Consider the following 12393-nt stretch of genomic DNA (forward strand, 5'->3'; position numbering starts at 1 on the left):
TCCTTTGAGTTGTCTCTATTGCAGCCAATCTTGCTAATAAATCTCTCATTCCTTGAGCTAAATCTGCAGTTCTGGATGCTTCAATTCTCTCACGCTGTCTACCAGCACCCCATTTCAAATTCATTTGCATATCTTTTCCAACACTAGCAGAGCTCTTCTCACAGACTCAATCCAAGGATCACCTTGCTCTGATACCAATTGATGCAGGCAAGGACCAAGTACCCAATGAAAGACAGCCAATCCTTGCAATTAAACACATACTTCAAACAAAAACACATTTACACCTTAAAATCTTGATGACATTTTATTGAACTAATAAGACATACATCACTCCATATCTCCTCCTATGATTAGATAAATGACCTGAAAAATTCACTTACTCAAAACAAGACAAAACCTGCTACAAAATTTACTAACAATTCTAATATTTTCCATCGAACTAACAACCAGACCTAATACAAAACTATATCTTCTTGCAATGCCAAAGACTCCTTTTCAGACACCAAAACTATGATTCTAAAGTCCAATCTTCTCCCAGAAAGTTTCATAACATCCTCTTTTTATATTTGCAACTGTAACGTCCCCTAATTGGGAATGCCCTAAATTTGCCATAATTCTCAATTTCCAAGTAAGTGGGTTTAGAGTGTACCTTCACTTGATTGAAACCCTGCAAATAGATTAGAAATCATTTACAACAACAATAATTCCAATAAGCTGATTATAATAATTGAACATTAGTAAATCCACGACAGAATTATCAATTCAATCATAAAGCATTAAACATATTTGGAAGGCCCAATCATAAGAGAGCATGGGAGAGAGTGACCTCGATAGAGTGTTTTGGATCCTCTACCTTAGGCCCAAGAGTGGGTATACCATTCCTCTTGGCCTCATGTGGCCCATGCCATCCATATGAGGTGGTCTACTTCGTGAGGTGTCCACTTCCCTTTTTCCCTCAGCTTGCCATCCTTTTCCTTCTCTCTATGATTGGTCTCCTTGTCTTGATGCACCATGATAGGGCAAAGAGGTTACAATAGGGTGCCCCGGAAGCCATCTTCTCTAGGCCTAAGGGCAGTACCCTCTGTACCCCCCTGGCCTCATGGAATCATCTAGACTCCTCATAGAGGTGGCGTACATAGAGGAGTGCCCCATCACCGTACCCCTCTTGTAGGCCTTCTTTCCTTTTAACATGGCTGGAAGTACTCAAAAAATAGGAAAGATTCCAGTATCATGCATACAACTAACACAAATCAGATGCAGTTTAATGGCTACTGTGATACGATAATAACAGCAATTTATTACTCAATCAGTAGGTTGCAGAAGTATATTCATTAGTGCAGCATTCATGCTATTATATACAAAGGAACTCATATTAAACAGTAATAATCAATCGATCTGCTGTATATTCAATGTCTTATCCAGTATTAAGTAATTGGTTCCATGATCCTCTTAAATGCTGGTGATGTCCTCTTATATTCCTCTATCGAGTTTGGATGGTTGTGGCTTTTCTTTGAGGTTGTTACTCTTTGAGTGGGGCACATCTCTTTGCCACCAGATTGAGATCTCTGTTGCCGAATGCACCCTTTCACCATGTTCGCATTGGAGGGAACTACTGCTAGAGGATCGACTCATAAGGTGATTGTTATCTTATTTGCCTGCAATGGTATCTTGGTTCCTTGCGATCTGTTTGGTAATCATGACTACTGTTGCATTCATTATTGATGTTAAGAGCAGAAATTGTGAAGTCTCATTATCGTGAGACAACTTCTCTTTCAGATTCACTTGTCAGATCGGGGCTGAGAGCAATCCTCTCCCTTTTTACCAAAAATAGGTTGAAACACCTCTGAAAACAAATTAAACATCTGTTCCTGTTTCTGCACCAGCCAACGGTGCGAAAATAAAGTTTAAATTAGGTACTGCCCCATCTAATGCTCATCTGACATCCCACAAACTGTCAATTGCAAAAATAGATTCCGTTATTAGTGATGCTCCTGCATTAGACTTCAACATGGTAGTAAAGCTTTGAGTCTTGCAAGCCCCTTTCTAATTTTGGAGAGCTTCTGCTATCATCTTTTGTGCGTACATCCTGGTCCTAATTTGATCCCATGGTTGGGTTTAGAGGGGCTAAATCTATTAGGATCAATTGTAAACATGATATATGATGCACTTTTTCTTATAATTTCACATTTAGTTTTGCCACTTGAGCAAAAAAGTGCATTTTAAGTCACTAAAGTGATTTTCACATTCTAATTCATCATTGACATTACACTTCTACCACTTATCTTTTTGATTTGAAATTCGTCAAAATGACGTTCCCCTCCTTGGCCTGCGCTTGATTACATGGATTTCATTTTAGAGTGTTTTTGACCTTTGAGCATGGCATTCTCTTTTTGACATGCTCCTGACCACTTTTGTATCCTTTTCCAACTTCAAATCCTTGTACATTTCCATTATCAAGGCTCATTTTGGAAACCCTGATGATTATTTCCCTGCCTCAGAATGCCTTTGCTATCTCTTCTTTGTTTGAGTTTCCTTGTCCACCCTGCCTATTGCATTGAATAACTCCTTTCGTTGGCCTTGCAAAGATGTTAGCTAAAAAATGATGAGGGCCACATTGACATTCATTAGGAACAAAGATTTGACTTATGGATGAGAAACGACTAGATTTTGGCGTACAACTTGACACAATACAAAAAGTTTCATATGGGCACAAGTGTCATCTCTAGAAATCCTAGCAATGACTTCCTCACTTGAGAAAAAAATGCTTTGACAGCAGAGAAGCCTCTAATTAAATGGAATTTCTAATCATGCATTTTGTGGGCAAGTATCAACACCCCTCACAAATTCACAACTTTTGCAGCCGTTGTGGGTAAGTAAATAGTTATTCTTTTTTGTGCACGCACTACAAGAAGTGAGCAACATCACATAGATGCTGGCTGCCTTTGTGTTTCAAAGCACAAAATACAAAGCTTGGCTTTGATTGAAAATACACAAACAACACCACCAAATCTCAATGAAAAATTATCATATGCTAGGGATTAAATGCAGAAGGGTATGCAAGAGAAGTAGCTGAAAAAAATTAGGGTATGCAAGAAATCAGATTTACCTGTCATCTGAGAAGTGCATCGTCAAATGGGCATAAAAGCAAGGCCACGATAGTCTCCAAGAACAAGTATGCACTATTCCACAAGATACTCAGTCACTCAATAATAAAATACAAGACAGTTACTCTTGGACTCTAATGGTACCTGCACATACAGCATGCAAATTTGCCATCAAACTTAACAGGTCTAGGCTGTAGGAAGATCAAAATCAATCCACTTACAAGGAGTTTAGTCCGACTTGGAAAAGGAGTTTTATATATGTAGATATGTATAATATCTTTATGTATAATATATATATACACACATACACATACATATATACATACACATGTATGTATGTATGTATATATATACATACAGATACATACATATATGCATGTCTATACACATATTTATGTATCTGTATGTACATACAGACATATATATGTATGAATTATAATGGCATTAATGTTGTTGCAATAGTAATTAATGAATTGTTTTACTTTTAATTACCTATCCCTGCAGTAAACTCAAACTTGGTTTATTTCCTTGTCCCAATATGGAGCTCGATGCTGGCATCAAAAGTATTGCGAGGAGCACTATATATATATATATCAAACTTGGTTTATTTCATTGTCCCAATATGAATTAAGATTTATATTTATATGTATGCATCTTTTATATATTTATAAAAGATGCATACATATAAATATAAATCTTAATTCATATTGGGACAATGAAATAAACCAAGTTTGATATATATATATATAGTGCTCCTCGCAATACTTTTGATGCCAGCATCGAGCTCCATATTGGGACAAGGAAATAAACCAAGTTTGAGTTTACTGCAGGGATAGGTAATTAAAAGTAAAACAATTCATTAATTACTATTGCAACAACATTAATGCCATTATAATTCATTCAGAGCAGTCTAAACCGTCACTGATTTGCAAGAATTGCAATAAATTCTCTTCAAATCATGTAATAGAAGTAAAAAATGGTTAAAAAATCAACACGTCTCAGTAAAAAAATTGTATATATGTTTGTCTTGCATGTAAAGTTGTGCATTTAATGTCACTGGTCTTTATCATACTGAAGGGTTTTGACCAAGTAGAGGGGTGTTTAATACTGTTGGAATTTCTTTTGATACAGTCTATCACGGAATATGCATTATTCTTAAATTGTGTGTGAGAGGTATTCAAAGCTTTTCTGTACAAATCGATGCTTACAAAATGTTGTAATGGTGAATCATGTCATTACTTATCATCATAGGTTCCTACAGGAGGTTATCTTTAAATTTCCTTGTTAGAACATAGTTGTTGAAGTGTAGGTTGGATAAGGCTATAATAAGAGCATGGATTTTTGGAGTCCCACAAAATAAAGCTCAATCTTAAAGTATTTGGAAGATTAAAAGGGTAATAAATGGGATCAACAACAAAATTCTTGTAGTACGTCAGCACAAGAAATGATAGATGTCAAATAGCTTGGCTTAAAATTAGATTTAATCATTAAATTTATAGATATTTTGTCTTGACAAGAGCTGTTTTAGTTGTGGGACATGTTGTGACGTATTCACACATCGCCCCATTGCAAATGGGGACCCCCACTTTTTGCTTTCTTGGGTTAGCCCTTTTGGTTTTGTTGTGAGTCGTTTTAGTGTCTTAGCCTTTGCATTGAAGGGATTAAGTCAGGTGGATCTCCTCAAGAGGTCAGGTCAATTGAGTGATTAGGAGTTATTTAGATCATTCCTAGGGTGTTTTTTGAGTACTATCCGATCGCACTTCAAGTTGCTAAATCAAACCTTGGTTGAATGCATAATGTCCTCCTAGGGCCCACCACTTACATCAAGGACAAAGCGAATTCGTCTTAAGTAGTTTGGAATGTCATCCCGATCCCGATTCCATATATGAATATAATTTGCTCCTTGTTTGGGGTCGAAAACTTGGTTCCTAAGGCATGGTTGAGAGAAGATTGATGTATACTTGCCTTGAGAAGTGATTTGAAGCAAAGGAAATGATGAATTTGAGACTAAAAGACAAAAATCGCCCCTGACCCTTCCAGAGGGTCCAGAGCAAATTTTCTTGAAACCTCCTTTTGCTCCCAATTTTGTATTAATCCTAGCGTTGATTGAGGTGGATTGAACTTAGAGGCATCCTTAGGCATGCATTTGAGTGAGTTGTCACAAAATGTGAAGAATTTTTCCAAAAATGCCAAATTCGCTCCTGACCCTCTTAGAGGGTCCAGAGCGAAATTCCTAGGAGGTCTTTTGTTTTCCTAAGCAATTTTTGGGAGCAAGCGACTTGTCTATACCTAAAAGGAGCACAATTATGAGGTCTAATGCCTTGAAGAACGATTTATGAATAGGGAATTAAGTGAAATTGCTAAATTCGCTCTTGTACCTCTTAGAGGGTCTAGAGCGAATTTCATTATAGGGCCTGTCCTTGGAGAGGGTCCAGAGCGAATTTCATTATAGGGCCTGTCCTTCCAGAGGGTCCAAAGCGAAATTGATCTTAATGCCTTCTTGTTAATGGTTTGAAGTGAGAAACACCATGTTAGGATGAATATATCATAAGTGCTTGACACCACCTTTTGTTTGTTTTGCAGTTGGAAGAAGATTGGGCAAGGACAAGGACGGCCTCTTCAAACCTCATCATCATTAGGGACGCCTTAAATGCATGGAAGGAGACCCAAGGTGCTGCTAGGGTGGAAGGACTTCAAATGATCAACAATTGCAAGCAATGGAGCTGACCATCCTCAAGGACCTCATTCTATCACATGAAGAAATCACAAGATGGCAGAGAAGAAGAAATGACTTGACCGTGAAGAAGCCTCGTCAAGCACAGGAGAGCCAAGGAAAGGTACATTGTTTCTCAAATACATCAAGGACGAAGGAGGATCGACCAAAGGTCATCACAGAGGAAGTTACCAGACAAGGTGGCATCCCAGTCACTATTACTCCAATCAGAAGTCTCCACCTCAGCGTGTACAGATTCGTTGAATCACAATTATGCACAAAGGCACAAACTTCAATGTACCTACCCTTGTTTCCCATTGGTTCTCATGCATTAAATGTAATTTTCTTATTGGCTAAAGGAGTTTGTTGTAACAAACCCTAATTAGGGTTTTCATCTTAAAATCCTAGCCATTCATTCTAAATCAATCAGAGCCATTGAAATGTAAAGAGCTCCCTATATAAGGCTCTGGCTCTTCATTTGTAAAGGTTAATAGTTAGTTAATAGAGGTGAGAATAGCTAATAGTCAAGAGTTAGTAGTTAGAATAGTGGAATAGCAATTAGAGTAGAGTAGGAAGAGAAGGCAAGAAATTGTTGCCTTGATTGTAAATGAACTCCATTTTCATTGAAGTTATGGTGAAGTGTGTTGTTTCTTTGCAATATGCATGGTTTCTTGTTGAATCTTCGTTTTAGATGGTAAATGATTAGATTGAATGAAGGAAGTATGCACTCGCGTGGAATCCACCTAGTCCAAACCACTAGCCTCTTACTGATTGTAAGTGCACCCTGCGTGGTCAACTGACATTTATGAGCTTAACTTCAAATTGTTATGTGTCTATTGTTCATGCATTAACTTGAATGGTGATCAATGTATGATAATAATGATTTGAACATATTCGAAGCATTCCTTAGAAGATTGCACTGAGCTGGTGTCAGATTGTTCTAGTTGATGGCGAGACCTAGCCCAGTAGGACTCCACCTAGTCGTTCATCCATCTTCTTACATTCTAGGTCTTAGAGTAGGTTTTCTGAGCCCTTCACCTTTTGCTATTTCTTTATTATCCCGGTGAGTAGTTAGGACTCAAGTTCTAGTAGATTAAACGTTCAGGCATACAAACGCAAGTCCCCTTGTGATTCCAGCATAATCACATCACACCAACAAAGCTTATCCACACGTAGAGACCCTACATATAAGAACCTTGGAGTTATTTCGATTGATCTTTGGGCAAATCTTCAACATTCAAATAACTTTGTTCAAGAGGGGATAAGATACCTTGGTATTTTATTTTGTGTTCGCATGTGCATGAAAGACACATCAATAGGACAGTAAGTGAACGTGAGACAAATACAATATTTATAGTCAATCACAATATACCATCCTCAACCAAATTGAATATTTCTTGAACATATCATTGATATAATCTGTTTTTAGTATCCTGTTGTGCAAAGGAAGAAACTTTCTAAAGTAAAGTGATAATTTTAATCACTGTTTCTGGGCACATATAATTGAAATGACTTGTAGTCATAGTGATAAGGCATTTTTTTGATAAAACAGAGGTTAAGGGTTTTCAAACAAAATATTGAACTAATTGTCTTTTTATGAATTATGCTAGCCGGTCCTTGAAACAGCAATTGAGGGCTTTAGAAAAGTTGCTAAAGGGGCTAGTGACAGGTGTGTGCATTAAAACCTTTGAATCTTTGGATTCGGAAAGTTTCCTTTTGTTTCTGGATGATGTTTTTAGAGTAACACAATAATGTAGACATACTGTAACTGAAATGAGTCGTAGCCCCAGTGGCAAGGCTTTTTTTTTTGGTAAAACAGAGGTCGAGGGTTCTCAAGCATACTATTGAAGTAATTGTCTTATTATGAAAACTGCAAGCTGGTTCATGTAACAGCAATTAAGGTCTTTAGAAAAGGTGCTAAAGGGGGCTAAATACAGGTGTACATTAAAACCGTCGACTCTTTGGATTCAACAAATTTCATTTTGATTCTTGATGCTCTTTTTAGAGTAATGCAATGATGCAAACTGATTGCCATTTCCTAGTAAAACAATGAGATACGATATGCATCCAATAAAAAATGCAATTGTTGGATGCTTTTGACATGCAAATTGATGAGTATTGGAAGACTTGAGCATGTTGTGACACAGATGTTATGTGTAGTTTTATATTCGTTTGCTTAATTTGTCATGTAATATTTTAAAGCTACATCGGATAAACTGTAATTATGATAAATATTAGATAGGCTGCTGGATTCCTAAGATTGATATCAAGTATGTTAATGAACTTCTCATTTCTGAGGAGGATTTGCCATTTCTTAGGAAATTTGGTGTCAAGATTGCATATTAGTTGACTTTATCATGTTTTCAAATTGTTCCCATTGGTAATGGCTTATTTTAATGCATAGGATCCAAAAGTAATATATTAATTACTGCCTTTGTTTGGTTTGCAATTTTGTGAGTTTACAGGTTGCTTGTCAGGCACTGGCCTTACTATGGGTAGCACTGGTAATGTTAAAAGGAAGGGAAGTCAGCAAAATTGTGTTCATTTCAATTACAAGTGGCATTATTGCAATCATTTGTGGAGAAATAGGTGATTGACAACAGTCTGCATGAGATTCTATTTATTCTATGTAGAATGCTTTATATTTTCTTGATCTTGGCTGCAATCATCAGGGAAGAAATAGGTGATTGACAACAGCCTGCATGAGATGCTATTTATTCTATGTAGCATGCTTTATTTTTCTTGATCTTGGTATGGATATTTATTATTGTTGAACTTGCTCCTGATATGTTTTTTCTGATATATGGGCGGGTATGCTATGAATATTCTGCTTTTACTTATACTGAATCATTCTTTATAATTTGAAACAATTATTATTTTTGCAAGGTCGAAGGCGCACCAGTTCTATGTTACTGAAGTTGTACATTTTTGCATCATCTTTTGCAACGGCACTATCTGTTTCATGTGGCAGCTCGGGTCACCTATCAGGTGAGGTAAGAAGATTCTTTGCTGAATGTTCTCTAATGTTCGTTTTTCCACCTTCATTTAAGGACATTACCGAATATTGGAACAATTTTTTTCTTCAAGCTTACTGTGACATAGTACTTGCTTACACAGTAAAATGTATGAGCTCAAGAAAATGCTTCAATGGATATATTATGTAGTTATTGAATATTGTAGTAGTTACATTGCTTTTCTTATTTAGTTTTTCTATCATGGGGCTATCCACCTCACTGCATGAGTATTAATACATTTAGTATTGTTGTTTCTAGCTATTGTTGTGAAGTATCCAAAGTATGATGTGAGCACTTTATAAAACTATATGATGCATGTCATGCAGGTTGAAAAAAGTTGATGTGGTTCAAGCTTGAATAATATTGAAAATGTTGGTGTGCCTTAGATTGTGTTTCTTGTGTTTTGATATATAGACTGAAGTTATCTCTTGTAGTTGTGAATGGAGATATCAGATCAGTGGGAAGCTTCAGCTTAAGAGGCTGTTTCCCTCCAAGAGAACTAATCAGGATAGATAAACATTTACAATAAAACCTCCGTTACTTACAGTGCATGGCAACTAAAAGCAATGGCCAGTCTTTGACTGCAAACATGTAAATTAAAAAATATATTTATGGAGCAAACTAAATGATTTAGGCCAATGCGTTCCCATTTGTGACCCCCTACTTTGGTACCATATTGTAAAAATTAGCAGAACACAATATTTTAGTATTCTATTAATTAACAGGATAACAAATACAAAGAGATTTCTCCTTACACAGAGATTGGAGGATGAAACCATGCAAACCGATAAACATGACATGACTCATTGAACGCTAAAATTAGCGAACTAAAAAGAAAAACACTTGCCACTAAGGTGACATTATTACAACTATAAGCCTTATCTTCTAGTAATTATTTAATATTAGTCTAATATTTAGTAGCTAGCTTGGATGTTTTCCTATTGCAAGAAATTAAGCTCAACTACAATGATGCTCATATCCTACTATACAAAATGGAAGTAGTGTCAAGCTTAGTTTGTGGAAGCTAATGGGGTTTCTAGCAGTTTGGGCATCCTCTGGCCCCACTCAATGACTCATTGAACGCTAAAATTAGCGAACTAAAAAGAAAAACACTTGCCACTAAGGTGACATTATTACAACTGTAAGCTTTATCTTCTAGTAATTATTTAATATTAGTCTAATATTTAGTAGCTAGCTTGGATTTTTTCCTATTGCAAGAAATTAAGCTCAACTACAATGATGCTCATATCCAACTATACAAAATGGAAGTAGTGTCAAGCTTAGTTTGTGGAAGCTAATGGGGTTTCTAGCAGTTTGGGCATCCTCTGGCCCCACTCAATGACTCAAATCACATGGATGGCTGCTGGGCAAGATTGGCAGGTTAGTATGGTTGTCAAATCTTTATTTTTGTCTTTTTAACATCTATAGGATTGTAGGACGTACACTTAAAAAAGGGTATGGGAACAAATTTCTGCTATTCTCCTATCGCTTTTGGAAGAAATAGTCATATTGGGGGCAGATTTTAATGCAATCTTTGCCAGCTTAGAAAAGGGTGTCACAAATAGAATAACTCAATCTTAGCTTGACTTTTTTGATATTGTCAACACTTGGTAATGGTACATATACATGGACATGTGTTGTAAAAACACACGCCCCATTGCAAATGGGGACCCCCACTTTTTCACTCGCTAGATTAGCATTTTGTCTTAACTTGGCAATAGTTTTAGTCCTTTGCTAGTGAGAAGGGTTTATGTTTTGTTAGTTCAGGAAAGAGTGTGTTTATCCATCCTTGAAGTGACTTAGAGTGCAAAAGTTTGTCCTTGGGCTGTGATCAAGTTTGGAATTCGAGGTTCAAGTTTGAGAAAAAATGAAGAAACTTGGAAGACAATGATGCAAGGAAGATGATGCATGCTTCATCAACACAAGGGAGGATCAAGACCAAGACATCTAAGGATTTGACAACAATCCAAAGGATGAAGGAACTCAACCATGCGAATGAAGACAAAAAGGACTTCACAACTTTTTGGAAGACTAGTTCAAGTCCAGAATCCTTGAATGGAACGTCAGGATTGAGAATAAAGTTTAAAATTGCTAAAAATTGTCAAAAGTCGTCAAAGTTATAAAATCTTGCAAAATATTGTCATAGTTGTCAAAAGTGCAAAAAATGTCCCCAAAGTTGTTAGGGAATGTTGTCAAGAGGATATAAGATTTTGAAATTGCTAAAGTGTTGCAGATGGTGAAAAATTCCAAGGAATTCAATGTCTTGAAGAGGAAAATTCCTTGTCAAGGTCAGATTTTTCGACCTTGGTAGGAATGGAAAATGAGGAAATTTTTTTGTAAAATCCTTAGACAAAGTTGCAATTTTGTGGAAAATCCTTATTCAAAGTGTGGAATTCAAAGATTAAATGTAAAGGTGAAACATTGAAATTCAAGTTTGATCCTGAGTTCAAGTCTTTGGTGAATCAGTGCAAGTAAAAACAATACAAATCTGATTATCAATTTCACCAACTTAAAACTCAATAGGCATATAAGAAATAACACCAAGTAAGCAATCACCACATAAAGTATAAACCATATGACACGAGGTTATACGTGGAAAACCCAAATGGGAAAAACCACGGTGGGAGTTAGTACCCACAAAGATCCACTATCTGCAGTATAGAGATCTGACCGGTTAAGGTCTACAACATGCGGTTAAGGGCACACCCTCTTAGGATTGTTTAAGCCCAGTTAAGAGCTATACAATAAGGCTTGTGAGGACCAGCCCTGTTAGGAGTGAAGAGTATTCAAATATACTGAGAGGGGGGGGATGAATCAGTATATTATGTGATTTTACCCTTTTTAAAAACAAACTGAAATAAAACTGGAACTTTAATGAATCACACACACTTATAATGAACACAAAGAACACAATACTTTTTCTCGTGGAAACCCAATGAGGGAGAAAACCACGGTAATAATGCAAATAGTTTTATAATTGTCTTTTACAAAGATTGTAGGCACCAACCTACAAGAAGCACCAACTTCCCAATTCTAATTTAGTGAGCACCAACCCACAAGGACAAAGCACCAACTTCACCCAATTCAGATTTAGTGAGCACCAACCCACAAAATTTGAGGCACCAACCTCAGTACATAAATCTACTATATTCCACAAAACTGATCACAAACTTCATTCCAGAATCTGCTGGATAATTGTCAAACATTTACTATAGTGATTGACATAAATCTGTATTAAAAGCTCCTTACAATGCTGCTCTAACTGATATAGATCTGCACTATAAGTCTGAGTTGTTGAAATGTAGCTAGGTCGAATCCCTAGCTCAATTAATTTTAATGTGGCCCTTGGCCTTAAAATTAATTATATTGATTAATTATATCATGTAATTGGGCTGGGCCCAAATGGAACTTAATGTAACTTGTGAACATTGAAAGGGCAGGCCCTATTTGGGCGCTCAATTTATGTGACTTGTAATGGTTATGGGGCAAGACCTATCCTTTATGTAACTTGTAACTCAAAATGTTGGGTCCTATTGAACATGTAACTTGTAACTTGTAAATT

The 12393-nt window shown here is 36.5% G+C and overlaps 1 protein-coding gene across 2 annotated transcripts in view; it reads left to right on the forward strand.

The window, feature by feature from the left end:
- LOC131076215 (uncharacterized) overlaps positions 1-12393 on the forward strand; it is a 61477-nt gene that overhangs the window by 8077 nt on the left and 41007 nt on the right. Inside the window, exons 3-4 of one of the 2 annotated variants that reach the window (XM_059217077.1) lie at positions 8283-8406; positions 8704-8805. In XM_059217077.1, coding sequence (XP_059073060.1) covers positions 8283-8406; positions 8704-8805 — 226 coding nt within the window. Of the gene's footprint in view, positions 1-8282; positions 8407-8703; positions 8811-12393 lie in introns of both variants that reach the window. The other variant, XM_058013289.1, reaches the window with a different exon arrangement.

Source organism: Cryptomeria japonica, chromosome 3 (genome assembly GCF_030272615.1).
Source record: "Cryptomeria japonica chromosome 3, Sugi_1.0, whole genome shotgun sequence".
Lineage (NCBI taxonomy): Eukaryota > Viridiplantae > Streptophyta > Pinopsida > Cupressales > Cupressaceae > Cryptomeria > Cryptomeria japonica.